The sequence below is a fragment of the Sceloporus occidentalis genome, unplaced genomic scaffold (assembly GCF_023333645.1).
Source record: "Sceloporus occidentalis isolate IW3139 unplaced genomic scaffold, rSceOcc1.0.p SCAF_13, whole genome shotgun sequence".
NCBI classification, from domain to species: domain Eukaryota; kingdom Metazoa; phylum Chordata; class Lepidosauria; order Squamata; family Phrynosomatidae; genus Sceloporus; species Sceloporus occidentalis.
Genome location: NW_028316993.1, coordinates 17,503,982 through 17,530,638, shown reverse-complemented (window position 1 = coordinate 17,530,638; position 26,657 = coordinate 17,503,982). Strand labels below are relative to the sequence as shown.

The 26,657-nt window shown below is 41.5% G+C and overlaps 1 protein-coding gene across 1 annotated transcript; it reads right to left on the bottom strand.

Moving 5' to 3' along the window:
• Window positions 1-3,064: 3,064 nt before the first annotated feature.
• TRIM63 (tripartite motif containing 63) lies at window positions 3,065-22,573 on the bottom strand. The gene is made up of 9 exons (XM_089478322.1): window positions 22,010-22,573; window positions 17,093-17,262; window positions 13,250-13,418; window positions 11,775-11,870; window positions 10,097-10,330; window positions 7,435-7,457; window positions 6,827-6,951; window positions 5,021-5,095; window positions 3,065-3,714 (listed from the first exon to the last, which is right to left on the bottom strand). The coding sequence occupies exons 1-9, from the start codon at window positions 22,166-22,168 to the stop codon at window positions 3,704-3,706; spliced, it is 1,062 nt and encodes a 353-aa protein (XP_089334448.1). The 5' UTR covers window positions 22,169-22,573; the 3' UTR covers window positions 3,065-3,703.
• Between the last annotated feature and the right edge of the window lie 4,084 nt (window positions 22,574-26,657).

Sequence of the window (26,657 nt, the reverse complement as noted above, 5' to 3'; positions counted from 1 at the left end):
TTATTCCTGACGTTTCGCCAGCATCTAGGGCTGGCATCTTCTCTACAGCCACAGATGCTGGCGAAATGACAGGAATGATAATAATAATAACAATTTGTTTTATCTATATACCGCTATTCCAAAGATCATAGCGGTGAACAGCAAGTAAGCTAATTAGCAAGTAAGCTAATTTGCCCCCAACAGTCTGGGTACTCATTTTAGCTCCCTCCTCGGAAGGATGCAAGCCTGAGTCGAGCTTGGGCCCTTTTGCTGGTCTTGAACTCGCAACCTTGTGGTTTCGAGTGAATGGCTGCAGTACAGGCATTTAACCACTGCGCCACCAGGTTTCTTCTAGAATATGGCCACATAGCCCAAAACACTTACAAAAAACTATGGATGCTGGCCATGAAAGCCTTCGACTTCATAAAGGTTTTGTGGATTTTGGATGATGCCGTACCTTCCTGATGTCACCATCCTTGGTTGTTTTCCCAGCTTTCATATGGGGTTTTCCCATTCCAAGAGGTTTAAAGATTAGTGATTCGCAGGAAATGCTATGAACTCAACCAGGATGGAATAATTTGTTCCAATTTTTAAGCCTTGGTCATGCACACCTCTGGCATGCTGCCTGTAGAATAGCAGGGAGCATCACATGGTCTTCAAGATGTGCTTGACCTGCAGCGCAAAAACGCAGCATGTGATACCATTAGCTTTGCTGGCTAGACTTGGTGGGATGCAGCTGAAATTCAACCACATCTGGAACTAGGCAACGTGGGGCTTCATCTTGCCTTAGAATGCCCCTGAAATAAAATGCCACCTTTGATCTGAAAGACATTCCACAGCTTTGGTTTAATTCGTACACCTCCACTGCAATGGATGGGCAGCGAAGGGTCACAAAATGTTCCTGGCACTTTCGGAAAGGGAGTTTAAAGCCCTGCATGCTGGGTGTGGGTGTACGCATGGGAATAAAAGGAAGAGTGGGTGCATGAATGTGCATGCGCATGTGGGCTTGCCTGTGCATGTATGTATGTTGCTGTTGTTGTTGTGTGCCTTCAAGTCACTGTCAATTGTAAATGACGTATTTTAGATGTGGGAAAATTCTGTGCACATCTTATTTGTCTTTTTAAATGGCTCTGTGTTTTAAATCATCATCATCATCATCATCATCATCATCATCATCATCCCACTCTTTTCCCAGGACTGGGACTCAGAGTGGCTTCACAACATTAAAAACAGTACAATTAAAAACATTTTTAAAAACCCCATACATTAAAAAGGAATTAAATTATTACAGTATTAAAAGATAGTTATTAAAAGAATAAAACATGGGTCTGTGTTGTTTGTTTTTTAATTGCTGTTGTCCCCTGTCTCGATCCATGGTAAGAAATTATTGTTGTTGTTGTTGTATTTCTGATTTATGGCAACCCCAAAGCAATCCCAAGAAACTGGACTGCTTATGCTCAGTTAAAATCATCATGGATACAGACTGCTGTGTGACACAAAAAGGCTACACATAATGTTCCGAGAGTAACAAATGTTTTGTGTTCCTAAAGTAACAATGGCAAACTTGCCAAGAAAACCCCATGATCTGAGGCTGAGAAAGTGTGACTTGCCCTAAGCGCCAAGAACAGTTTGTGACCCTTTGCAGTGGGTTTACGTGGCCAAGCCAGGATTTGAACCCTTGTCTCCAGAGTACCCAACATTCAAACCACTGCAACTTCTTGTGGATGCAACTCCAATGCTCCCTTGCTGTGTGCATCCCAAAACTGCTATTTCCATTTGAAAGGATGGGCCCATTGGCACCCCTTGAAATGCAACTAGCAACCTCTCCCCACACCAAGACTGATATTTACACAACAAGGTGACACAGTGTGTATTGTGCAGGGTTTTTTTTAAAAGGAACTTATGCAATAAATCCCTAGAGCCAAGGGTATCCTTTGTTCCTAGAAGACATAAAAATTCCCATTATGTCAGGCATTTTGCCTACTCACAGATCCACACCCTTCTCCCTTTACAGCTCTTCTCTTCACAAAGCTGATAGGAATTCCTGGCATCTTCCTCTATCTTCTGTGCAAGGATGCTAAGAGGCTGGAAATGTCATTTGTGCAGACTATAACTCCCAGAATCCCCTCCACCAGCGGCTGGGGGATTTGGGGACCTGCCATTTCCCAAAGGAGAGAGCCAGCATGGTATAGACTAGAGGCTTGAGGTGCCACTCTGAAGACCAGGGTTTGAATCTCCATTTGGCCATGGAAACCCATTGGGTGACCTTGGGCAAGTCATACTCTCTCAGCCTCAGGGGAAGACAAACCTCCTCTGAACATATCTTCCCAAGCAAACCCCATGATAGGGTCGCCTTAGGGTTGCCATAAGTCAGAAATGACTTGAAGGCATACAACAACAATACCTGCTTTAAAAAAAAACCCTGGAGACATGTCCAGCCCAGTGCATTTCGGATATCCCCATTTTGTCCAGTAAATGATGTGGGAAGTTCAGCTGCAGAAATTTCATTTTAAAGAACCCCTAAAGAAGGCCTCTGATGGCACGCATAGTTCAAAACATATAACTTTTTAAAAAATTAATAAATAATGTCTGTTGATATGCCTCCTTTATATCTTCTTCTGATTTTATTGGGTTTCCCCCAGTTTTTGCTTCCTCCATCAATCTTTTTTAAAAGCTTTCTAAATTACTGAATTAAATTAAATTCCCTGATTGATCGACCCAGTTTCACGGATATGGACGGCCAAAGATTGCCTAAAGGTGTTATGACCATTTAACTGATTTTAATTGTACTTTATAATGTTATTTTTATGATTATGTAGATTAGTTTGGGGAGGAGGGATAAGGAGATTATGTATTTTAATGTATATGTATTATGTATTTTATCGATGTAATTTTTATTGTAACCCGCCTCAATCCTGAAGGAGAAGCAGGATATAAATTAAACTTATTATTATTATTATTATTATTATTATTGGTCTTTGCAAAGTTTTGGAGGTAATAATTTTGATGGTCTGCCAATACCATGGTACCCTCCAGCAGCACTCAGTTACTAGAAGAATCATTGCCACCAAAGCTAAAACCAGAATTCATTTTTATTGTGTAGCTATATACAACCAAAAGGAAAAATTGACATACATCTTTCAATTGAACTACAGGCACTGAGGCAGAGAATATTCTTCACCAGACTCCTCATTCTATATCAAACCAATGAACTAAAACTAGTATTTTTGTTCTCTTTCCTACAGTCTAACCCTAAGCTTTACCGTCGTCTTCTCTATTACTGGTTCTACGCGGTGCAAAGAAATGCTTGAACTTAATTCCCAGAATCAATGTCCCTCGGTCTGTGGGTGATACGAAAGAAAGAAAATCAGAAAGAAAAAGAAAAAGAGGGAAAAGCACATTTCTTTACAAAAAATCAAAAATCAAGTGCCATGGCAATTTTGTACAAAAAACACACGACTTATAAAACGTATGAAAGGTTCTGTTTTGCACCCGTGTATAAAAGTGTCTTTGTGCAAGATTTCCATTCTGAATTGTCAGGAATTCCACTTTCCCAACGGTTCTTCTTTGGCTGGACTTCACCTTTCTCCTCCTCCTCTTCCTTCATAGGCATTTCAGTTTGGGTTTCTCCTACTCCTCCCTTCATCTTTCCCAAATCCTCCTGGTATCTCTGTATAGGGAGAATTTCCTTTTCTTTTCTTGGAATTCGTGACACCTTGTTTTGTTACTGAGGATCTGAAACAAAAAGGGACATTGAAAGGTCATGGTAAGTGAAAGGAACCTATTGAAGATGTTGCGGAATATCATACTACACTTCCAGGAAATATGTTCAGGGGTAGCTGTGTTGGCCATAAAGCAAAGTACTATGACATCCAAAAGCCACAAAACAGGAATACCTTTAATCAACCAACCAAAGGTATCACTGTTTGCTGCATTTTGGATGTTATCACATTACATTGGTATAGCACTGTTATCTCACTTGTACTATTATGTGGAAACCTGGGATTTGCAGTTTAGGGAGGGTAATTTAGAATTAACAGCCAGAGAGCTTGTTAGAAGGAGCCACTGTTTTGGGTGTATCGATCCACCTGGAGGCTGATAGCATTGGAAAACATCTGGAAAACATCATTTCAGTGCCATCAGGATCCAAAATGGCACATTAGAGATAATGTGTTGAACTTGAACCTCCTGTGTATATCATTGTGATTTGACTATCAGGTTGTGGCTTTTCCTCACACAGGAGGCCATTGGAGACAGTAAACTACAAATCCCAGGTTTCCATATGTGGCAGACATAGCAAGTAAAGTGGAATAAGAGGGCTATAATAGTGTAGTGTGATGAGGGCAGGGACCTGTCTAACTATCTGTAAGTCGCTCTGAGAGCTTTTGTACTTAAAGAGCAGGATATAAATACAATCAATCAATCAATATTGACTTTGAAAGATGAAAGAAAAACCAATCTATGGCGCCTGGACAGATAGATTGGGGATTTTTGGGACCCAACAATCTCAGGATGAGACTGACTTGCTAACTGATTTTGTGGCATGATAAAATATGTGCATCATGCTTGCTTTCTTCTAACCAGAATTTGCAGGTCCCATTTAGCCAGCATGGTTTATTGCCACTAATAGACCCGTTGTCTGTCATGAATTTGTCTCCCATTTTGAAGCTATCTAGGACCAGAACCATTACTCAGAACCACTAGCACTGCTGAGAACCCACAACATTATGGCAACATCAGACTGGAAATCTACCCATCCAGGTCAATGGCCTCCTGTGTGAGGAAAAGCCACAACCTGATAGTCAAATCACAATGATATACACAGGAGGTTCAAGTTCAACACATTATCTCTAATGTGCCATTTTGGATCCTGATGGCACTGAAATGATGTTTTCCAGATGTTTTCCAATGCTATCAGCCTCCAGGTGGATCGATACACCCAAAACAGTGGCTCCTTCTAACAAACTACCCAGCTTAAAAGTTTCAAGACTTTCTCCTTTATCCCGAATTTTCTCCCCAACCTTTTAAAAAAAATACATACTGTCTACTTTTCCACTTTGAGGTTCTTCCTCTTCAGTTTCTTCGTCTTCTTCATTCACCTCTTCACTGTCTTCATCTAAAAAAGGAAGGAAGAAAACAATGGGGGGAATATTAGGAGCACATTTTCTATAAAGTGACCACCTGCTAAAGAGCTTTCTGGGCCTGGGAGTTTAGTTAAGAAGGAAACTGCCATCTAGTCTGGTGTAGTTTATTTCAGTATGCAAAGGGGCCTTGTAGCACTTTTGAGACTGAGCAAAAGAAGTTGTAGCATAAGCTTCCCTTAATTTAATCTACTTCATAAGTGGCATGGAGTGAACTGGTGCTACAAGATCCCTTTGCATAATCATATTTCAGACTAACACAACTATGTTTCTGAATAGTTTTCCAGGCAGGGATCAGAAAAGGTGGGCTACAACTAGTCCAGTTTCTTTGTATGGTGTGAAAACCAGACAGTGAAGAAAGCGGATAGGAAGAAAATAAATGCATTTGAAATGTGGTGCTGCAGAAGAATTCTATGGATACCATGGACTGCTAAAAAGACAAAAAAATAAAGGATCCTAGAGCAAATCAAGCCCTAGAAGCCAAGATGACTAAACTGAGACTGTCATACTTTGGCCATATCATGAGAAGACATGACTTGCTAGAAAAAGCAATAATGTTTAATACTGTAGAAAGCAATAGGAAAAGAGGAAGGCTGTATTCCAGATGGATAGACTCAATCACAGAAGCCACAGTCCTGACTAAAATGAAAAAGGGCTTTTTCCCCAAGTGCATGCATTTCATCCATTTGCATTTTTAAAATATATGCATAGTCTTGTGCATATTTTACTGTTCTGAAATATACTTCAGACCTTGCAAATGTGTTGATTTGGAGTGTACTTTGCATTGAGTCTGGGGAGTGGTGGTTTGTAAGACGGATGTTTTTTGTTAGAATTTTGAACCTGATGACACTTTTTTCCCATCCCTATTCTCATGCTACCTCTTTCTGCCTCCTTGGTCACCAGCAGTCTGCTAACTCAGGCAGTAGTTTCATTCTGCATCAAATCTGGATCAGTCTGAAGACCAGCAGGTCAGTATTTTAACAGATATTAGTGACCCACTGTATTGAAACATGCCAAGCTGCCTTAAGATGAATGAGAGCATTGATCCACCTAGCCCAGTATTGCTAACTTGCATTGGCAACAGCTCTCCAGAATTTCAGGCTGGGTTCATTCTGAAGGTGTCATTCCCACTACCATTTAAACCAAATCGCAATTCAGTTTGAACCAGTTCAAATGACCCTGGTTCCCACTTAAATTGAATCACTGAAGCGATTTGGCAAAGGGGCCATGCATCAGACCCATTTACCTGTGTCTTTTTGAGGCTGATTTTTCAGCATCTTTTTCAATAAATCGATTCTGCGGATTGGAATTGATTCAAATTTCCCTTTTGGCTGGCTGGAGCGGGTCCATTTTGAATCATTTCATGCATGAATGTGAACCACAAGTGGATTATTTTAGAGGGAAAACTGTGATAGGGACAAATGTAGTGGGAACCATGCTCCGCTGTCGAATCGACCCATCAATTCAGATTGCACACTGATTTATCTGTAAGTGGGAATGGGGCCGAACAGTACCTAGAGAGGAGAAGCCTTAGTATTCCCTGGTGGTCTACCATCCAAGTACTCACTAGATGCAATCCTATGTGATGAGATTAAATGTGTTCAGGTTGGATTTGGGTTTGGGGTCAGGCTAGCAATATGTTGAAGGGTAGAAGTGAAAGTCCTCATAACAATTTCTCACACTGACAGAACATCATGTCACCATACCTGGCTCAAAGTCAATGCTTCTCAAGATTTCTGTAACGTTTTCTGTGTCAACAGTGAAATAGTCCATGTTTTCAAAGCCTGGCTCAATCTTCTCCAACTGAGCTCCCTTTGATGCATCCACAATTCTAAGGAGAAAACAAAACGAGAAAGGGTTTTCATCTTGCAATGACTGTCTGTTTCAAATTGCAGTCTTATTTGTGGCTTTCATTTCGGTAGATTGCATTGTCTTGTTTGAAATATAATTACATGCCATCCCCTGATTTATTGTAATGAAGGATGGTATATCAATACTTTAAGCAGGCAGACAAAACAGCCTTTTTGATATTTTGGGCAACAAAAGGGAAATGAAAAGTAAGGAAGACTTTTCGGGGGTGTAGCTATAGGAGAGGGGGGAAAGAGTGTATTGCCCCACAAATAAAAATTATGCCACCCAATGAAATTTCCCATCAGTCCCCAAATTTCTGGCATTGTAGAAAGTGAGACACTGGTCTCATCTGCACTGCAGAAATAATGCAGTTTGACACTGCTTTGACTGCTATGGCTCCTACAACTAATAGATTTCTACATAGAAACTTCCATTTAAAGGGAAAGATGTATTCAGGACTTACGTTTTAATGAGCTGCTTTGCAGTCTGGAATGAGGCGAAGGAGACAGAGAAGGAGAAGCATCATTAGTTGATAAAGACGTTTTCTGTTTAATAAAAGACCAGTCAGCAGAAGCCATTCAAGTTTATTCATTTAATTATTATCTATTATTTAATCGTTATCATGATAATAAATTATTTTGTTTATTTGATTTGATCCGTCAGTTATTTAACTTATGTGTCTTGTGTTAAAAGCCTGACTGTCTCCCAAAACTGGAACTTTGGTTTGCTCAGAATAAAATGAAATTTAAATATACAGTTACAACTCGGGAAAAGTTCAAATATACAAACACACATTTCATGTATAAGGTGTATAAAAAAATAACTGATTTGCATGTTTAGGGTTGAGTCCCATCTCCAAGATACCTCATCATGTAAATATTCCAATTTTGTTTTAAAAAATCCAAAATCCCAAACCCATCTGGTCCTAAGAATAAGGATAAGGGAGATTCAGCCTGTAATCCTGGGAACAGACTTGGATAATTTGTTTCTTTTATTCCCGCACCACCATTTTTCTTTCATTCATAGGGATATACAGTACTGTTGTTTGGTCATAAAAGAAGAGAAAAGGGAGGAAATTGGTGAAAAGAAAATAATAATTTCTAGTTTTGTTTCCACTGTGAAATTGTCAGCTGGCAATAAAGGTAAAGGATAGACATTTTGGAAATAAAATAATAAATTAAACTCCTCCAGATAGAATAGAGAAGTTGAGTAATTAAGAGGCAATTCATCATCTTGCCCTCCTAAACAAAAAGCAATAATGGGAATAGAAGCTGCAAGGAGGACACTATTAATTAACATTGCAAGTGACCTCTTTATTTAAATATGGCACATTTGAAGGTATTATGGAAGGATCCTTGCCACAGGACTGGGCACATGTGGATAATATAGTGCTACATTAAGTGTCATGTGCAACTGCCATTTTAATTTTTTAATAACTTCCTCTACAATACTCAGCGGGAACAAATAATAGAGTCAGAAGTTGTGATGGCAGCTCTATGGTCTTTGCTAAATGGGACTTAATGGTGAATAAATGCTACAGTAAAGTCTTGGACATTGCTTGATGCACCAGGGACAGGCAAATTAATCCGTTTTTGTTTTCATTCGCTGTATCGTCTTTCCAAGGTCAGGTTCTTGTTCCCACAGCAGTTTTCGATTAAAAAAAATACTGTGCCTGGACATTCATACACTTTATGTATACTTCCCTTGCTTTAAACATTTTTGTAAATGATTTTTTCAGGCTAAGTGGCCATGTTCTAGAAGAGTTTATTCCTGACGTTTCACCAGCATCTGTGGCTGGCATCTTCAGAGAATGCTGGCATGGAAGACAGTGGGATACACACACACACACACACACACACACTGAGTATATATCCCTCTCTCTTCCATGCCAGCATTCTCTGAAGATGCCAGCCACAGATGCTGGTGAAACGTCAGGAATAAACTCTTCTAGAACATGGACACATAGTCCTAAAAAACTCACAATAAACTATGGATGCTGGCCATGAAAGCCTTTGACTTCACATTTTTGTAAATAATTTCCAATGTGGATTTTTCCTAATCCACATAATTTTCGCATGCAGTTTTCCCTGACTAGTATATTTTTACTGATATGCATGTTTTACGCTCACTTATTGATGCAAAAAAAAATAAAATAAATTACATTGCAGTATTCAGAAAAGTGCAGGATTAGAAGTGGAATAGCATTTTGGTTCATGTCTTAGTTTGGGAGATGCAACCAGGTCTTGGTTTGGAAGTACTTTATATATTGGTATGGGATGTGTTTGCATTAAAATGCAAAAACTAAGGAAATTTCTTCCTTCCTCCAGACCTGTGTTGAGGGCCATGTGGATTTATTTTTCCATCTGGTTATGGAAAATATAATGTCTGTAGATTAAAAGGAATCAAGTTGCAAAAGCAACTCTTGCATGGTTTTTTTTTTTTTACTTTACCTTCATTGTCACACCTTAGAAAAGTTACCTTTTGGACTACAGCTCTCAGAATTCCTCCGCAAGCTGTAGTCCTAAAATAATAACTTTTCATAGCTCCTAGCTAGGAGGAAATAGCAAATCTCACCCAGTCTCTATGCAAAGGACAAAGTACAGTGGCAGCTGGCACCCATATCAATGAGACAGTACATCTTTTCTGGTTTTTAGTCCAAACTTTGATGGAGCCTTAGGGATAAATTTCAGTACATTGAAGAGTTCAGGTTAAAACCATGAGCAGACTAACTCACTGACAGGGAAGCCAGCAGCTGCCATTGCCATCACACACATATTGTTCGTGTGTATGAGTACAGAATAATCTTTGTATCTGCAGGTGATACATTCCCAGATTTACCATGGATAGTAAAAATCACAGATAATAGTGAGCCCTATATTTCTGGTAGAAGCTGATGATAGGGTCACACTGGAGGCACTTCTGGATGCCTAGAAACGTGTTGTCTCTGGGCATCTTCAGGTCCTCCAATGCAATTCTATGATCAACTTCAGACATTGACCACAGAGTCACACTGGAGGACGCCCAGATGCCTAGAGACATCACACTTTTTTCAGGCATGTGTCAGTGAAACCACGAATACTGGTCCCAAAGGTCTGGGAGTTGTACTGTATAAAGGTTTGACTCACCAAGAGGAAAGCAGCCCCAGCTTCCTCCTCCATGGATTGAATGGCTGTCTCCACCAGCTTCGAAGACTCCTCCAACTGATCTTTGTACTGGTGGATGAGGTTCTTCATGAGCCCAACCTTCTCTTCTTGCTCCTTGGCTACACGCTCCAACAGCTCAGTTCTCTTCTCCTGCAAGATGGCAATGAGAGCTTCGAACTTCTCATACAACGCCTGTTTGACCTGCCGGCTATTTTCCTATTGCCAGGGAACAAAAAGAAGAAAAGAAGGAAGGAATAAATGAATGAGTGTAGAAACAATTGCTGAGGGGAGAACATGAGGTTGAAAAAGGGAGACTGTAGGGTCAAGAATTCCTCTTAAGGCTTCTGGAATGAAATCACAGCAGCATTGCCATTGATTGATCCTATATGTTTTAGTGAAGGTTACAATGAAAATGTAAACCTAAGCTTTCAGGGTGTTCTTTATCCTTATCCTGGTGGCAATTCCTTGCCAAGTCGACACCTGGCTGAATGAAACTACATGCGAAAGGGATCTGGGAGTCCAAGTAGACCACAAGTTGAACATGAGTCAACAGTGCGACGCAGCAGCTAAAAAGGCCAATGCAATTTTAGGCTGCATCACCAAAAGTATAGTGTCTAGATCAAGGGAAGTAATAGTGACACTATATTCTGCTCTGGTCAGACCCCACCTGGAATATTGTGTCCAGTTCTGGGCACCACAATTTAAAAAGGATGTGGAGAAACTGGAGCATGTCCAAATAATAATAATAATTGTTGTTGTTGTTGTTGTTGTTATGTCCAAAGGAGAGCAACTAAAATGGTGAAGGGTCTGGAAGCCATGCCCTACGAGGAATGACTTAGGGAGCTGGGGATGTTTCGCCTGAAGAAAAGAAGGTTAAGAGGTGATATGATAGCCCTGATTAAAGATTTGAAGGGATGTCATATTGAGGAGAGAGCAAGCTTGTTTTCTGCTGCTCCAGAGACTAGGATCTGGAACAACCAATGCAAGCTACAGGAAAAGAGATTCCACCTCAACATAAGGAAGAACTTCCTGACAGTAAGGGCTGTTTGACAGTGGAACAAACTGCCTTGGAGTGTAGTGGAGTCTCCCTACTTGGAGGTCTTTAAACAGAGGCTGGATGGCCATCTGTCAGGGATGCTTTGATTGTGATTTCTTGCATGGCAGGGGGTTGGACTGGATGGCCCTTGCGGTCTCTTTCAACTCTATTATTCTCTGATTCTCTGATTCTAGGTCCATCTAAAACTTGGTGCAAATAGCTGTTTTTCTCTGGAGTCCCTCTCAAAATGGCAACTGGATGTGAAGTGATGTCACTGCCTGTCACCATTTTGAGAAGGACTGCAGAAAAACAGAGGGAAGTGTTTGGGTTTGCTGGTGAGTGCAGCCCACAGAAGAGTTAAGGGAGAGAAATTGGTTATCGCCATCCATTGTGGCCCATCCTGATCTAAAATTTAGATTCAGGAGTTCTCTTCTCTGCTTTAGCTGCCTGGATCTGAAAGGGAGCATGGAATGAACTGCACAGATGGAGATACATCTGTATCTTCCCTTTCCCTCTTCCCTTTCCCTCTCCAGCAATGCCTGAGCCATCAGCCATTGCTCAGGGTTAGGTTTCCTTTCAACAGCTTGGATTTCGAAGAGCTCAGCCATTTGTTGGATTCCTCACCTCAGTGGTTTTGCATGACTCCTCCAGCTGGTTGATGATAGTCTGGATTCTGTCATTCCCTGCCACCAGCATTGAGATGCAGTTGTTCAGCTCCGTCTGTGAAGGAAGAGGATAAAAATAGTTTGAATCCATGCAGCCCACCTCTCCCTCTGAGCCAAAGGGCAAACTGTGCTTCTTCTTTAAAGCATAGCGAGAAAAGAAGATGGCCCTGGAAGCAGAAAGTCCAACTGGACAATGAAGAATCCTCCAATGCAAGAGGAACTTTCTTGTAGTGAAAAGATTGACTGGATTTAATTATTTTCTTCTTCTCACCTCATCCCTCCCCTTTCTTTTATAATGTTTATTACACTGTAAACCAGAGGTTCTCAACCTGAGGTAACCACAGAGATTGCAAGATGGAATTTCAGGGGGTGCGACAAAGATACCATCTACATTTTAAAAAATAAATTAGAATCTAATTGCTCAATCTAGATTTGCATTTTATGCACTGAGCTAAAAGTTTATTTTTTTTAAAGTTCAATTTGTTCACTCACTGTATCACTTGAGGTTCAATCTGTGGTTCAACATTTAGAAATTAGACTACTTCATCTTCAAATGGGACATTCTTTTTGTAGGGATTTTTCCCATCCTGGAAGAGGGTTGTGGATAATCCATTGATCCCATTCAATACATGTGGGGGAAGACTCCCCCATCCATTCCCCAAATCCCATTCACAGCTGCTCCCTTGGGAATGGGTGCCCTTTCTAGACGTCTATTGCTACTTCGCAGCTCTTAAGTGACTCTAAATATAACCACCAGGAACAGCTTGGGGACTGCAGTCATCTGTGTATTCATATAAGGGGTCAGAGGCTATTCCTGAAAGACACACAGCGCAGCACATCCGAACATCTCCAATCTGCTCTCTGCCCAAAAGGGAGACATTTTCTCTCTGGCCCTGAGAGTCTATCTGCAGGCCAGTTGATGAGCTGTGAACCCCACTAAGGTCAAGGAAAGGAAACCTTTGCCCTGAAGCCCACTGAGTGACCTTGGGCAAGTCACACTCTCTCAGCCTCAGGGGAAGGGCAAGGGTAAACCTCCTCTGAACAAATCCTGCCAAGAAAACCCTTGGCATGTCACATTCTCAGGGGATGGTAATGGTAAACTTGCTGGGAAGAAAATTGCCATGAAAACCCCATGGCCCTAGGGTCGCCATGAGCTGGAAATGACACATAACAACAACAACAAATGAAATTTGTGGAGCCACCATAAGACTCCAGGCGATTTGAAGGCACACAGACACATGCACACATACATATTGAGAGGGACCAAGTTGGATAAAGCTGATATTCAGCCTGTAAACTACCCACAGAAAATGTTCAAGGGTTCCTCTGCAACCACACAGCCTGGGGAAGAGTTTGCTGGCTACACAAAGTCTGGAAATAAGCTCCATAACTCAGTGTGAAGCTGATGAAGCTGCTGTACACATTGCACTGTACCTTTTGTCCCTGGAAGACACTTTGGAGGGGTGCTACTTCGCAGTCTTTGTGAGCCCCAAAGACTTTGCACATGGAGCAGGTGGGCACCTCGCAGGTTATGCAATAGATGTTGATTTTCTCATCTTCATGCTCTTTGCACATTGGATGGCTGCCCTTCTTCAGTGGCCGGCTGGAGAAAACACAAGAACAGTAACATAGCACAGTTGAGAATATTAGCTAAATTGTTGGCCTAGCACTGGGGAGCAGGGATGTCAGATCTTATAAAAATGATTCACAATTGTCTTTTCTGACACAATTGGAAACCCCCCAGCATGCTTTGCATTTGTATCACAGACTTTGCCACTGGAAAACTAGCTAGTGTCACTGAACCAAGAACCAACATGGTGTAGTGGTTTGGTGTTGGACTACGACTCTGGAGACCAGGATTTGATGCCCAGCTCAGCCATGTAAATTCATTGGGTGACCTTACACAAATTTCGCAGATGAAAACTAGAACACATATGGCCAAGCAATATAAGAGTGTGGTAATGACTGGCAAACATAAATGGAGAAGAGTGCACAAGACAGGAGTTTGCTTTTGCCTTGTGAAGGGCAGGACTCTAACCCTTTGAGTCCTTTCCCGCCACTATGTTAACTGAGTGTAAGTATTTCAACTCAGTTTGAAGCAACTGATGTAAACTGAGGACAAAGGGAGGAGGACAAAGATACTGGGACATTTTAAAAGCAGCTGAAAAAATGGGATGACAGAGGATTCAGTCACTAAGTCAGTGTATCACTTGGAAGGTATAGTGTGTAGATGTTCACTTATTTCATTCTCATATGCAAGAATGGATAATCTCAACAGTTTTATACCCATTGTGCAAACACTCAAGGGTTTCTGAATTTTTTGATGAATATTCACTATTTGGCACCTTTTTTGGAAAACTTTTGGCTGCATCTACACTGCAGAATTGATGCAGTTTCACTCCACGTTATCTGCCATGGCTCCATGCTATGGAATTCTGTGGCTTGTAGTTTTATGAGATATCTAGCCTTCACTGTCAGACAGCCACAACAAACTACAAATCCCAGGATTCCATAGCATGGAGCTGTGGCAGTTAAAGTGATGTCAAACTGCCTTAATTCTGCAGTGTGGCAGCAGCCATATTTTGTGCAAGAGATACGTCTTTGTTAAATTTAATTCATTCTTCTCCAAAAGAATGTGGCATACTGTCTCATCATCAACACCCTTTGATTATTCTTTTCTTTTCTCTTCTTTTCTTTTAGGGATTAGTCTGTCTTTCTTTCTGAGGATGGAAAACTGAGTCCGGCTCTATAAGATTCATTGCAGATGTGACAAATCTAGTGTGAAAGCAAGTAAGTCTGAGCCCTTGCCACCTCTTAGTACAGTAAGAACTGGACTTGTTCCCACCTCATCTCTAATATTAACTTCCTCAGAGAGGTTATGTTTAGACTTTCCTTCTCTGCATGCCACTCTGTCCGAGAAGCTTGCTAGCTGCGCCCATGCAGAGCCACTGAGTTTTATTTTGGGAGGCCGGCGGTATTCCTTCATTCTGGAGAGCGTTCGGATGATACCCCAAAAGTATCTTCATCAGCACTTAGCCTCCTATATTTGGATTCCTCCCTAATCCACCCAAATTTCATGTCCCCTAATGGGAATAGATTACTGGGACCATGTGTGGATGCTTTGTGTGTAAACTATTTTCTTAACCCAAAGGTTCTAATATTATCCTGGCTTAATTAGCAACTCCCAAGGTATACTAAAAGGATACTGCTCATTCAGAACCAGGGTTCATATAATAGCCAAACCATCTTTTCCAACTTTGGGTGCCCTGACTCAGATGTTTTGGAATTACGAATCCTACCATTCCCCACAAGGCTGAGAGATTATGAGGGCATAATATGTCCAAAAGGGTATCCAAAGCTGATGTGGGCATAGTACAGTATGTCGACAACTATAGGGTTGGTAAAGGTGATATTTCTAATACCAGCCAATGAGATACCTATGTAAAGTTCACAATTAGGTACCGGAAACAGCAGCTTCTGTTAGGTCCCAATACCTGGTATTTGGACAGGTAAAGTTTCTGAATGCACAGGTTCCTTTGGGTCTTTATAGCCAATAGCCACTGACATGTTTTTTTTTTCTATTAATTTTTCCAATCTATTGTTTAAACCCCACCTAAGTTATGGGTTGTGCAACATCATGATGAGGTGAGTTCCATGGGCTCATTACATTATGTGTGAATAAGTACATACTTCAAGTGACCATGGGGTCAGACCAAGCCTTGAGGGGAAGAAATAGCTAGCAAAAGCAGTTGGTGTGGATGCAGACAATCCTGGCAACAGTAATACAAATAATTGATCAAGCAGTGCTAGTTTTGGACTTCCAGACTCCTCCAGCTGAACAGCCAGGAATTATGTTGGTTGGGGATTCTGGAAGCTGAAGTCCCAAAAAGATACCTTTTCTGAGCTTTGACACTGAGTGAGATGTTCATAGGGTCAAGAGACATCTCTTGAGCCACTCTGGATAATTAGAATGGAGAAGTTTTTATGCTTGGCTGGTCCTCTGCCAGTTGCCTTCTTTGTCTGTTCCTGGATGGGTGCCTCAGCTGGATCTCAACCAACGTTGCTAACTTTTCAACAAACCCACTTTGGAGTGGTTTTTCCCCCCTCTTTCTTTTTAAATTAGAGGTTGAGTCTCCCTTATTATCAAAATGCTTGGGACCAGAAGTGTTTTGGAGTTCAGATTATTATTATTATTTTTATTTTGGAATATCTGTGTTTCTTAGACATACATAGAGGCCTCTTGGAGTTACTCAGGTCTAAATACAAAATTCATTTATGTTTCAGATACGCCTTATACATACTGCTTGAAGGTAATTTTATACACAATATTTTAAATAATTTTTGTGCCTGAAAGAAAGTCTGTGTACAATGAAAGGTGTCACTCTCTCAGCCACCTATAAAAAAGGTTTTGGATTTTGGAATATTTTTCATTTCTGAATTCTGGATAAGGGAAACTCAACCTGTATTGTTTTATTACCCAGCAGCTCGGTCTGAAGTGATTAGCAAATACTGAGGTTTCCTCTTTGGGCTGTGAAAAGCTTTGGGTGGCATCTTGTTTAACATCAGAGGAATATAAATCTCTGCAGGTGTATTTTAAGCAGCAATGTCTGGCAGGGAGTGAGATATAGTTGGTATCTTCCCAGCCATTCCTTTGGCTGTTCCAGGGAAGTTCCAGACAATTGCACTCAGGTATGAAATGCCACTCCAGGGCAGTTTGATATTGTCAGTATCAGTGTTTCCACCTTACCTCCTATCCCCCCTCTATTCCAAAGCAGCTTGATTGCTTTCATTTCATTTTATTTTTATATTTCTTCTCATTTGTTTTAAAAAAAATTAAATTGCAGTAGCAGAGCTCCAGAACTGTATGAAAAAGTAAAATAATTATAAAATAAAATGCATTCATCCCTCCACATTTGTGGCTTTGACTTTTGCGGATTTAATTAATATGTTCTCTCTGGGAATCTCTAGTTCCTCCAGCATGACCCCTATGGTCAACATTCAGCAGAGGTTGCACTGGAGGACATAGAGATTCATAGAGGGAACACTTCTCCAGGCATCTGTGGGTCCTCCAGTGCAATTCTATGGTCATCTTCTGGCACATGTTGACCAAAGAGTTGTGTTGGGGGACCTGGATAAGAAAGAAGAAGTACTAACTATTTGTTGCCTTTTCATGACACCCCAAATTTTCGACCTAAAGTAGACTCTGCATTTTGTCTCATGGTAAGGCCTGCCCAGTATCTTGCAAATAACAGAGGATGGCAGAGGGTTAATGCAAACCTGGTATATTCCTGCTTGTAGATGTCAATGATGTTTTCCACCAGTAGGTTCCTCTGGAGGCCATAGACTCCATGACGGTCCAAGATGACTTCGTGACGGCAAGATGGACAACGAAACCTTCCTCCGGAAATAGTTGTTCCCCGAGAGGTTTGCCAATAGGGGTTAGCAGCCTACAGAGCCCATCAACAACATGAACACAAAGGTCGGTCATAGACACAAGATGCAACCCACAAGCAAACACCATCCCACCTGTCCCGGGAAGGGCGATGTGAGATTTCAGCTGTTCAAGAGTGATCAAATCATTACATCTGATCTCTTATAAAAATGATTCACAATTGTCTTTTCTGACACAGTTGGAAACCCCCCAGCATGCTTTGCATTTGTATCACAGACTTTGTCACTGGAAAACTAGCTAGTGTCACTGAACCAAGAGCCAACATGGTGTAGTGGTTTGGTGTTGGACTACGACTCTGGAGACCAGGATTTGATGCCCAGCTCAGCCATGTAAATTCATTGGGTGACCTTACACAAATCACATGTCCTCAGCCTCAGGGGAAGGCAATGCCAAACCTCCTCTGAACAAATCTTGCCAAGAAAACCCCCTGATAGGATTGCCTTAGGTCGCTATAAGTCAGAAATGAGTTGAAGGCACACAACACATGCACATACATATCACTGCGCCAACCAGAAGTTCTTTTTGGGAACTGTTGCAGCAAGATGTTACCAATAGGCCTGGATATCGTTGGTCAGAACCAAGCTTCAAATTTGATGTGGGTTATCTAGTCTGGTTATTACTTGGATGTTTAAGCCATTGGCATGGGCCATTTGTCCAAGATTAAACTTTTTACAAAGCATGATGAGAGATTTTCATTCCCATCAGAAAAGACAAGTATGGTTATTTTTTGGTGAGTTTTGGGATGGCTCTTGAGCTCTGGAGAGATGGGCTGAAGTACAAATCCAAATTAATATCAAAATCAAATGACCAGTGTTTGTAGCAAGTTGATTTATCTATAACTTATACTGTATATCTAGACATGTAAGTCAAACAAGTAACTTGCCATTGTTGTTGTTGTTATTATTGTTGTTGTGTGCCTTCAAGTCATAGTCCAATGCTTAAAACTAGCATACCGACCCTAAAGCGAACCTGCCATGGGGTTTTCTTGGCAAGTTTCTTCAGAGGGGGTTTGCCATTGCCAACCCCTGGGGATGAAAGAGTGTGACTTGCCCAAGGTTATCTAGTGAGTTTCTATGGCTGAGTCAGGATTTGAACCCTGATCTCCAGAGTCATAGTCCAAACTCAAAACATTATTCCCTGTTCATAAGTCTATCAATGGCTACTAGTCACAATGGCTATATCTACCTTTCAGATTCCAGGGACAAAACATCCCTCAGTGCCAACTAGTGGGGAAAAACAGTGGAAGATGGCTGTCGCCTTGATACCCTGCATGTGGACTTCCCAAGTACATCTGGCTGGCATAGTCTAGATTAGGTAAATCTTCCAACTTGAACCATCAAGGCTCATATTCTTACGTTCCTAGGAGATGTGTGACAGCTGGCAGCACCACAGGCTCAAATGGAGGTCTTTGTCCAACAAAGTTGACAGCTGGCATACTCTCCTAGATCCAGTTTACATCCAAATCACATGCCGGAATGGGTTGATCACACAATGAAATGCTCCAGACATTCAGCAAGACAATGGGCCCTTTCACACTACACAGTTACAGCACTATGATTCCACTTTAACTGATGTGGCTGCATCCTATCAAATCCTGGGATTTGTAGTTTGGTCAGAATTCTCTGGCAGAGAATTCTAAATCCTAGGAGTGCAAATCCCAGGATTCCATAGGATGCTGCCTTGGCATTTCAAGTGGAATCATAGTACTGTACTATAATTGTGTAGTGTGAATGCGTACTTTAAAAAAAAACCCTAGCTTTAGTCCTCACTTCTGGGCCAGCCCTTGAAGCATTTGCCTCAGCAGTGGCATTAAAAAAAATCATACTTCGAGGGGAGAATGAAATTAGTTGTAAATTTTTCTGGTTACTTTTTAAAATATTTTTATATTTTAAACTTTTATAATATAAAATCTATACTGTTGAATTTTACATTTTAAGAGCATTTTAGGTCACTTTAGGAGGACTAAGGCTGCATCTATATTACAGAGTTAATGGAATTTGAAACTGCTTTAATTGCTGTAGTTCAATGCTGTGCAATTCTGGGATTTGTAGATTGCTGAGATATTTAGCCTACTCTGTCAGAGCGCTCTGGTGCCACAACAAACTACAGATCTGAGGATTCAATAGGGTGGAGCCATGTCAGTTAAAGCAGTGTCAAACTGTATTAATACTGCAGTGCAGATGCAGCTTTAGCGGACTTTTTAAAGGTTTCATGCCATTCTTCCACCACTGTAATGAGCAATGGCACCGTATTGTCTGTTAAGAACTATGATGAGTAATGACAATGAATTAATTTTTCAAAGTAACTTTCCAAACTCTATCATTAGTAATGATAGTTCTGGCTTTAGTTTCAATAGGCATCTGTCCTCCCGCCTTCACTGCATGAATTGCCAGCCAAACTATAAGAACTTGGGTAAGCTTTGATCTCGGTTCCAGCAAGTGGAATCCAATTTCTCCTTTGCCTTTGGGACCTTCCTTTTGCCTCCCTTTATTTTGTTGTCTTGGAAATCAAGCAACAATGATCAACACTGTTGGAAACAACTGCGTCACAACAACTAAGAGAGGCCCCTGAAGGAACAGCTCTCTTATCAGCTGGTTCTTCCTATCTCGGGAGTACCTCTTGGGATAAGAAACACATTCCTTTTGGAACCGTTTCCACTGTCTTCAACAAGAAGCATAATCCTGAGAGGATGTGTCTATTTTTGAAATTTCAAAGGGTGGGTTAGGGACCCCGACAAATGTATGGCACCACCATGATAAACACTGACAGATGTTTCACAATCCCAATGGTTTCCTTTATTTTAGAGTGGGCCCTTGGTATCTGCTGGGGTTGCTTCCAGGACCCCCTGTGGATACCAAAATGTGTGGATGCTCAAGTCTCATGATATGCAGTGGCATAGTAAAATGGTGTCCCTTATGGCAAAATCAGCTTTGCTTTTTGGAATTTGTGTGTGTGTGATACAAATGTGGAATCATTGTATAACTGTATGGTATGCAAAACCACTTCTGAGTATTCTTTTACCCCAACCCTATGAAATTCATGAGGTCACCATAAATTGACGGGGGAAATTTGAGGCACATGCACAGACACACACATGCAAAGGCCTTTACTCCAAGTCTAGCTAGTAGCATGTGTAACGTTGCATCCAAAAATATAAATTAGCGTGTACAATTTGTGATCTGAGAGACTGATGCACCCAAATTATTTGAATAAATTTGGTCAATCTGATTCTTAGGGTTGTATACTGCATATTAATGCTAGATTAATATTTATATTAGAAAAATTAACATAATCATGCAGAATACAAATGAGTTCATAACACTTTTTTTTGGGGGGGGGGGTAAAAACTTTCATTAAAGTGATGCCACTTTCTCTACTTCACAAAATCATGAATTGGCTAGTTCTAAAGGTATAATGAGACCATCTTTTTTCCTGCAACACACCAGAATGGATCTCTCTCTCAATTTCAGGAAACATTAATCTTCCAATGTTTCACAAATGAAAACTGGGGTATACATGTCCAAACAATATCAGAGAGTGGTCAAGAAGGCTAAAGTTATGAATGAGGAAAGAGAGGTTGCTTGAGCCTACAAGAAAGGTCAAGATTCTGCCCCCTCTTCTTTTTTCCTCCCCAAGAGCTAATGGAGTGCAAACTACGTTTCACGTTTTGAACTCAGTCTGCAACAAATTAAGACAACTGGAGGAAAAAGGGGGAAAGTGGGAGGAGGAAGGAGAGAGAGGGACATTTGAAAAGCAGCTGAAAAATGAGACTACAGGGGAGTAATTGGGACTGTCCCTGCCAAATTCAGACTGTGGGAGCATATAAGCGGTGTCAAACTGCACTACTTTGGCAGTGTGGCAGCAGCCTAGTGATACCTTTTTTTGCAAGAAGAAAATGACAACTGCATTTGAGAAATTGATCTCTGAGTGTGGGGTTGTTAAGCAATGTGGGCAGGGATCAATTTCCACTGTGTTGGGAAACCTATTTTTTGTGCCACAATTCCCAGAATCCCCTAGCTATAATGGCCACTTTCCCATTTCTAACTCCGTTGGGGAAGGAAACTGGTTTTCTTGAGAAATAGTTCTTGGTCAAGGCTTAGATACTGCAAGCCAGAGGTGACTTTTCTTTGGGCCAAGGGACCAAATGACCTCCAAGAGTGGTTACAAAACAATGATGGAGAGCATTGTTCAATATCTAAAATGCATGGTGCAATTTCACTCACAATTTCAGTATCTATAAAGGTCTGTTATGAGCCTAAGGACACTTAGGGGGCAAAAGTTAAATGCTGCAATCTTAGACACATCTTCTTGAACCTGGTGGAACTTACTTCTGAGGCATAGGATTGGCTGGACACCATAGAAATTTCATCAAAGACCAATGTAAGAAAATGCTAACTTGAACCTTTGTGAAAATACTGTTCCAATTTTGACCAGATCCTAGAAAAGCTGCTAACTCCCAGGATTCCCCTGACCAGCATGACCCGTAAAGTGGAAAATGTTGCTATAGCCACTCTGGTTGGGAAATTCTAGGCGTTTCATTTCAAAGAAATAACCTGTCCAAGCTTTGCTTTCAAAGATCTTGTGAACCTGCTGCCATACCTTGTTTCACCTTCCTTACCTCACAGCTCTTGCTTCAGCATTGCCTCTAGTATTGGTAGTTTTGTTCTTTGCAAAGGCAAGGCAGTTTTAAAAGTTACAATTACCCACCTTTTGGGTCAATATTAGGAGGGGACCCTACTGACCTGGAAGATGTCATTGGCGCATTTCCTGCAGAGGTTATGCTGGCAAGGTAAGATCACTACGGGCTTGGTGAACATCTCCAGACATATGGGGCAGATCAATTGCTTCTCCAGATTCTCCATAGGGTTAGTGTCCCGGATGATGCTCGGCTGGTAATCCATTGCCCTGTTCGATGCTTCCAAATTATATCCTTTGTAGCTGAAGACTCCAAAGAAAATGTCTTATGCTCTTCTTTTGAGCTTCTAGGGTGCCTTGTCAGCCGACTTGTACAGCCAAGCCTGTGGGTTTCTGCACTTTTGTCTGCCTCTTGTCTATTTATAATTTATCTCCGAGAGTCACATGTACTTCGGCTGGCAGGATCAGTTGGGAAGGGGGTCGTGTTTCCAAAAGGGTGACATGTTGTCACATGGGGGGCTGAGCAATCGTCCCTCCAGAGATTGAGAGATGGAGAGAGCTCTGTAAACAAGGTGGAGGGGACAATCTGTCCGAAAGGCTGGGGGACGTTGACTTCCAGGGAAGTTGGTTATTTTTTTCCTTCGTGGCTTCCCCTGGTGTCTGCTGGGACAAAGAAACTGGAGCCGTGGTTGTGTAAATGGTCACACTTTCCCGAGTGTTAAGTAAGCAACATGAGCCTGCTCTAGTCCCACCCCACCCGCCACCCAGGGCCTTCTCTTATTTCCACAAAATCAAGGGTTAAACTGGTACCACTTGACAAAATTGTTTGCTATTTCCAGCACCAGCTGCTATCCTCTCCCAATGGGTGCCCCTTAACAACTCAGACAGCCGTGCGGCTCGAGATATTGAAATGGTGGCTCCTTAGTCTCTGATCTGCACATGCCTCCTTCCACTGGGGACTATTGCCTGCTGGGGACTTGATCCCCTTTCCTTATTCCACAGGCTCCAGAAGGCAATTAAATGAGATTTAATTGGTAAATCCCACTGGTAGTAAAGGGCCACAGTGAGCTGCATCTGGCCAAGTGGATTTTATTCTTTGTCACATTTAGTGGTTGGGGATGTTACTTTTTTTCAGCTACTACTTCCAAGTTGGATTATTCGGGAGAGAGGGAGCAACTCTCAGCACAATGTTGGCCATGCTGTTGGTGAAACCTTGGAATGTTACTTTCCCAAGCTCTGTTTATATCTTGAATTTCTTGGAACCCAAAGTGACACCAAAGGAGTTAGAAACATGAGAAGCTGTATTATACTAAACAAGACCATTGGTCAGTTATAGCCCAGCGTGATCTACACAGCTGAGTCAGTGCGGTATAGTAGTTTTGAGTGTTGGGCTAGAATTCTACGAAACCAGGGTTCAAGTCCCCATTCAGGCAAAGACACCTGATGGGTTTCTTTCAGGCAAAGAAACCCTAGAACAGGCATACCTCCTAGGACAAAAGCAATGGCAAACCTCCTGAAGAAATCTTGCAAAGAAACCCTTTGATAAAGTTGCTGTAAGTTGGAGTCCATAGGAAAGTGCACAACACCCGCATTTGCACTTCAGAAATTATGGAAACCCACTGGGTGACCTTGGGCAAGTCACATACTCTCAGCCTCAGAGAATGGGAATGGCAAAGAAAGAAACGTGCAAAGCAAACCCCGTTATAGGATCGCCATAAGTCAGAAATTACTTGAAGGCACACAACAACAACAACAGCAACAACAACAACACTTTAATGATTCAATGCTTTGGAACTCTGGGATTTGTAATTTTGTGAGATATTTAACTTTCTCTCTCAGAGAGCTCTGGTGCTACAACAAACTACAACTCCCAGGATTCCATAGCATTGAGCCGTGCAGTTAAAATAGTGTCCACCTGCATTATTTTTGCAGTGCAGATGCAGCAACAACAACATGGTTTATACCAGCCTTCCCTAAGCTGGTGTGCCCAAACGTTTTGAGAGTGATAGAAGTTGTAGTCAACACATCTGGGGAGCACCACAATGGTGACATGATCTAGACTGACTGGCACCAAATGCTCAGAGTTTTATACAGTGGCATAATAAATTGGTGTCTCTTATATAAAATGACCAAATCAAGGTTTGCTTTTGGATTTTTTTTTTTTTTTTAATTTCAAGCCATGGATGGTGGAATCCGTAGCTGCAGAATGGAGGACTGACTGTTCATATTTATTGGTGAAAACGGGAGTGAGGATGGAGAAGGAAAAATTCTGCAGGGTTCACAAACTGATCAAAATGGAGACCAAGCAAATGAAAGATGCAAGAACACTAAGAAAACAAGAAGCAGTCTCTGAGGAAAAGAAGCATCTTTATTACGCAACACGGAGATCAACTTACTGCTATTTACCAGTGTTGATCCATGGGTCCTGGCAGGGATGTCCATAGGAAATGAGAGGAAAGGTGGGGAATAATGGAGAATCCCCAGATGAAGCTATGCATAGAAGATGAGAGCTTAACTCCCAATAAGAATTCTGCCCCACACCAATGAAGCTTGCTTTCGGTCCCCAAATTTCTAGTACTACAGAGAGTATGAGCTTGAAAAATCCTTCACACCTAGAATTTTCCTGTTTGCTGTGTTTGCATTCCCTTGGTCACTTTTCCCGTTCTTTTTCTTTGGATGCCTAAATTGTATTTCTAAAGGTGCAACTGAAGTTTTAAATGACTGCAAAGCTAGAAATTTGGAAACCTCATTGGACTGATGTCAGGATGCATTCAAAGATCTAGTTCAAAAAGTAACTTTCCCTGTCTCTGATCGTTATGCTTTCAATAATTATGTATTTACTAGATTTGATCAAAGAATGGACTAAGTTCAAGTACGGGAAGCATGATTTTTTTCGGTCTTCTTGTGATCAGACTTAAGCTGAATCCAAATAAAACGGAGGTACTCGTGATAGGTAACCCCAATCCGGGTATGGAGATAAGTTCACCAGTTCTAGATGGGGTCACACTTCCCCTGAAAGACTGCATCTGCAGCTTGGGGGGTGCTCCTGGATTCGTTGCTTCAACTGTCTTCTCAGATTGATGCGACAGCCAGGAGTGCCTGTTATCAGCTTCAGCTGATACGCTAGTTGTGCCCCTACCTGGAGCAGTGGGACCTAGAAACGGTTGTACATACTCTGGTAACCTCTCGCCTTGATTTCTGCAATGTGCTCTACATGGGGCAACCTTTGTGTCACGTCCGGAAACTCCAATTGATACAAAACATGGCAGCCAGATTGGTCGCCGGAAAATCCAAGTTCGACCATATTACACCTATTTTAAAATCACTACATTGGCTGCCTATTAGCTTCCGGGCACAGTACAAGGTGTTGGTTATCACCTATATCACCTGGGTCCAGTCTACTTGAAGTAACGCCTCCTCCCAAACAATCCTTCCCATACACTCCGATCCTCCGGGAAAAACCTTTTACAATCTAGAAAAACCAGACTGGCGGTGACCTCCCGGAGGTCCTTCTCTGTCACCGCTCCAAAAACTTGGAATGACCTGCCGGAAGAGATTCGCCAATTATCCTCACTCGAGGCTTTTAAAAAGGCGACAAAAACCTTTCTCTTCGGGCAGGCCTTCTCCGATTGATAATGTCCAGAACCACATGAATCCCCCTCCTTTTATTGTTTTTCTTATTTGCGGTTTGTTTTTTCTTTTTAATTTTGATGTATTGTTATGTACTTTTTAACCATGTTTTACTGTTTAATTTTATAGTTAGGAGGGAGGGTTGGGCCAGGGTCTTGTGGGGCTTGTTGTTTTTATTGTTGTATATTGTATTAACTCTGCTGTTACCCGCCTCGATCTTCAAAGCGGAAGAGGCGGGATATAAATAAATATTTATTATTATTATTATTATCATCACAAAAAGGACCCACAGCAAAAGAGCTAAGCACACTCCATTTGAACTGCCCCATTTGCCCCACAGTTGCCCTGAAATCACAACAAAAATGGCTGTGAGGCCCCTTCCATGTGCTGGCTTCGTAGGCACCCTGCCAAAATAGAGCATATTGCAAAAACATGCTCTTGCAGAATGACTGAGGGAGAAAGAGAGGCCTCTTCCCCTGGGCAGAGAAGTCATGAATCTCAGCTGACAAATCAGTTGATGCCTGTTAGGAAAGGGGATACAAAACACATCCCATCAAAACAACAGCTGGGTGAATGGATTCCCCCTTCTGGACTGTACATCTGGGTCACTCATTGGTGACACCAATGACCCCTGATAGTCCATCTGCAGCAGTCATTCATGCAAATTTGCAGTTTTTTTCAACACAGTGGCCCCTTTCACCAGCTTTCACTTTTCTTATAATTTGCATTTTGGTGGCCAAACTTACAGATATATTTATTTCTTACACACTGAGTGCGGAGCAGGTAGCTGATAAAGCATATTAATCTGCTTTCCCCTTTTCTCTCTATTTTGCTGTATATGCATATTCAGTAGGGCCTCCAAGAGAAAGTTTGCAAGGTGGAATGAGACTGCTTTTGGACGGATGAAGAGGCCCCCCCGAAATTGAAGATTTAAGATCCCACCAGACTTCAAATCCTCAGTTAACTCTTTTCGATCAAAATAATGAAAATTGAAAGTTGTAGCTTTTCCTCCTTTGTAGAAAAATATGGTCATGATAAAATATTAAAGAAGTAGACAGCTTTTGTGTATGGTTATGAAAGCATAATTGAACATGATGGCTAAGCTCAGGCTATCTGAATATGATC

Bases quoted from the DNA above. Each gene is read 5' to 3' on its own strand.
- TRIM63 (XM_089478322.1), bottom strand. From the start codon at position 22,168: ATGGATTACCAGCCGAGCATCATCCGGGACACTAACCCTATGGAGAAT. The intron at 11,871-13,249 runs GTACAGTGCAAT...CTTCCTTCACAG, and splicing joins GTGTCTTCCAGGGACAAAAG to ACGGAGCTGAACAACTGCAT. The intron at 5,096-6,826 runs GTATGGTGACAT...TTCCTTTTTTAG, and splicing joins AAGCATTGACTTTGAGCCAG to ATGAAGACAGTGAAGAGGTG.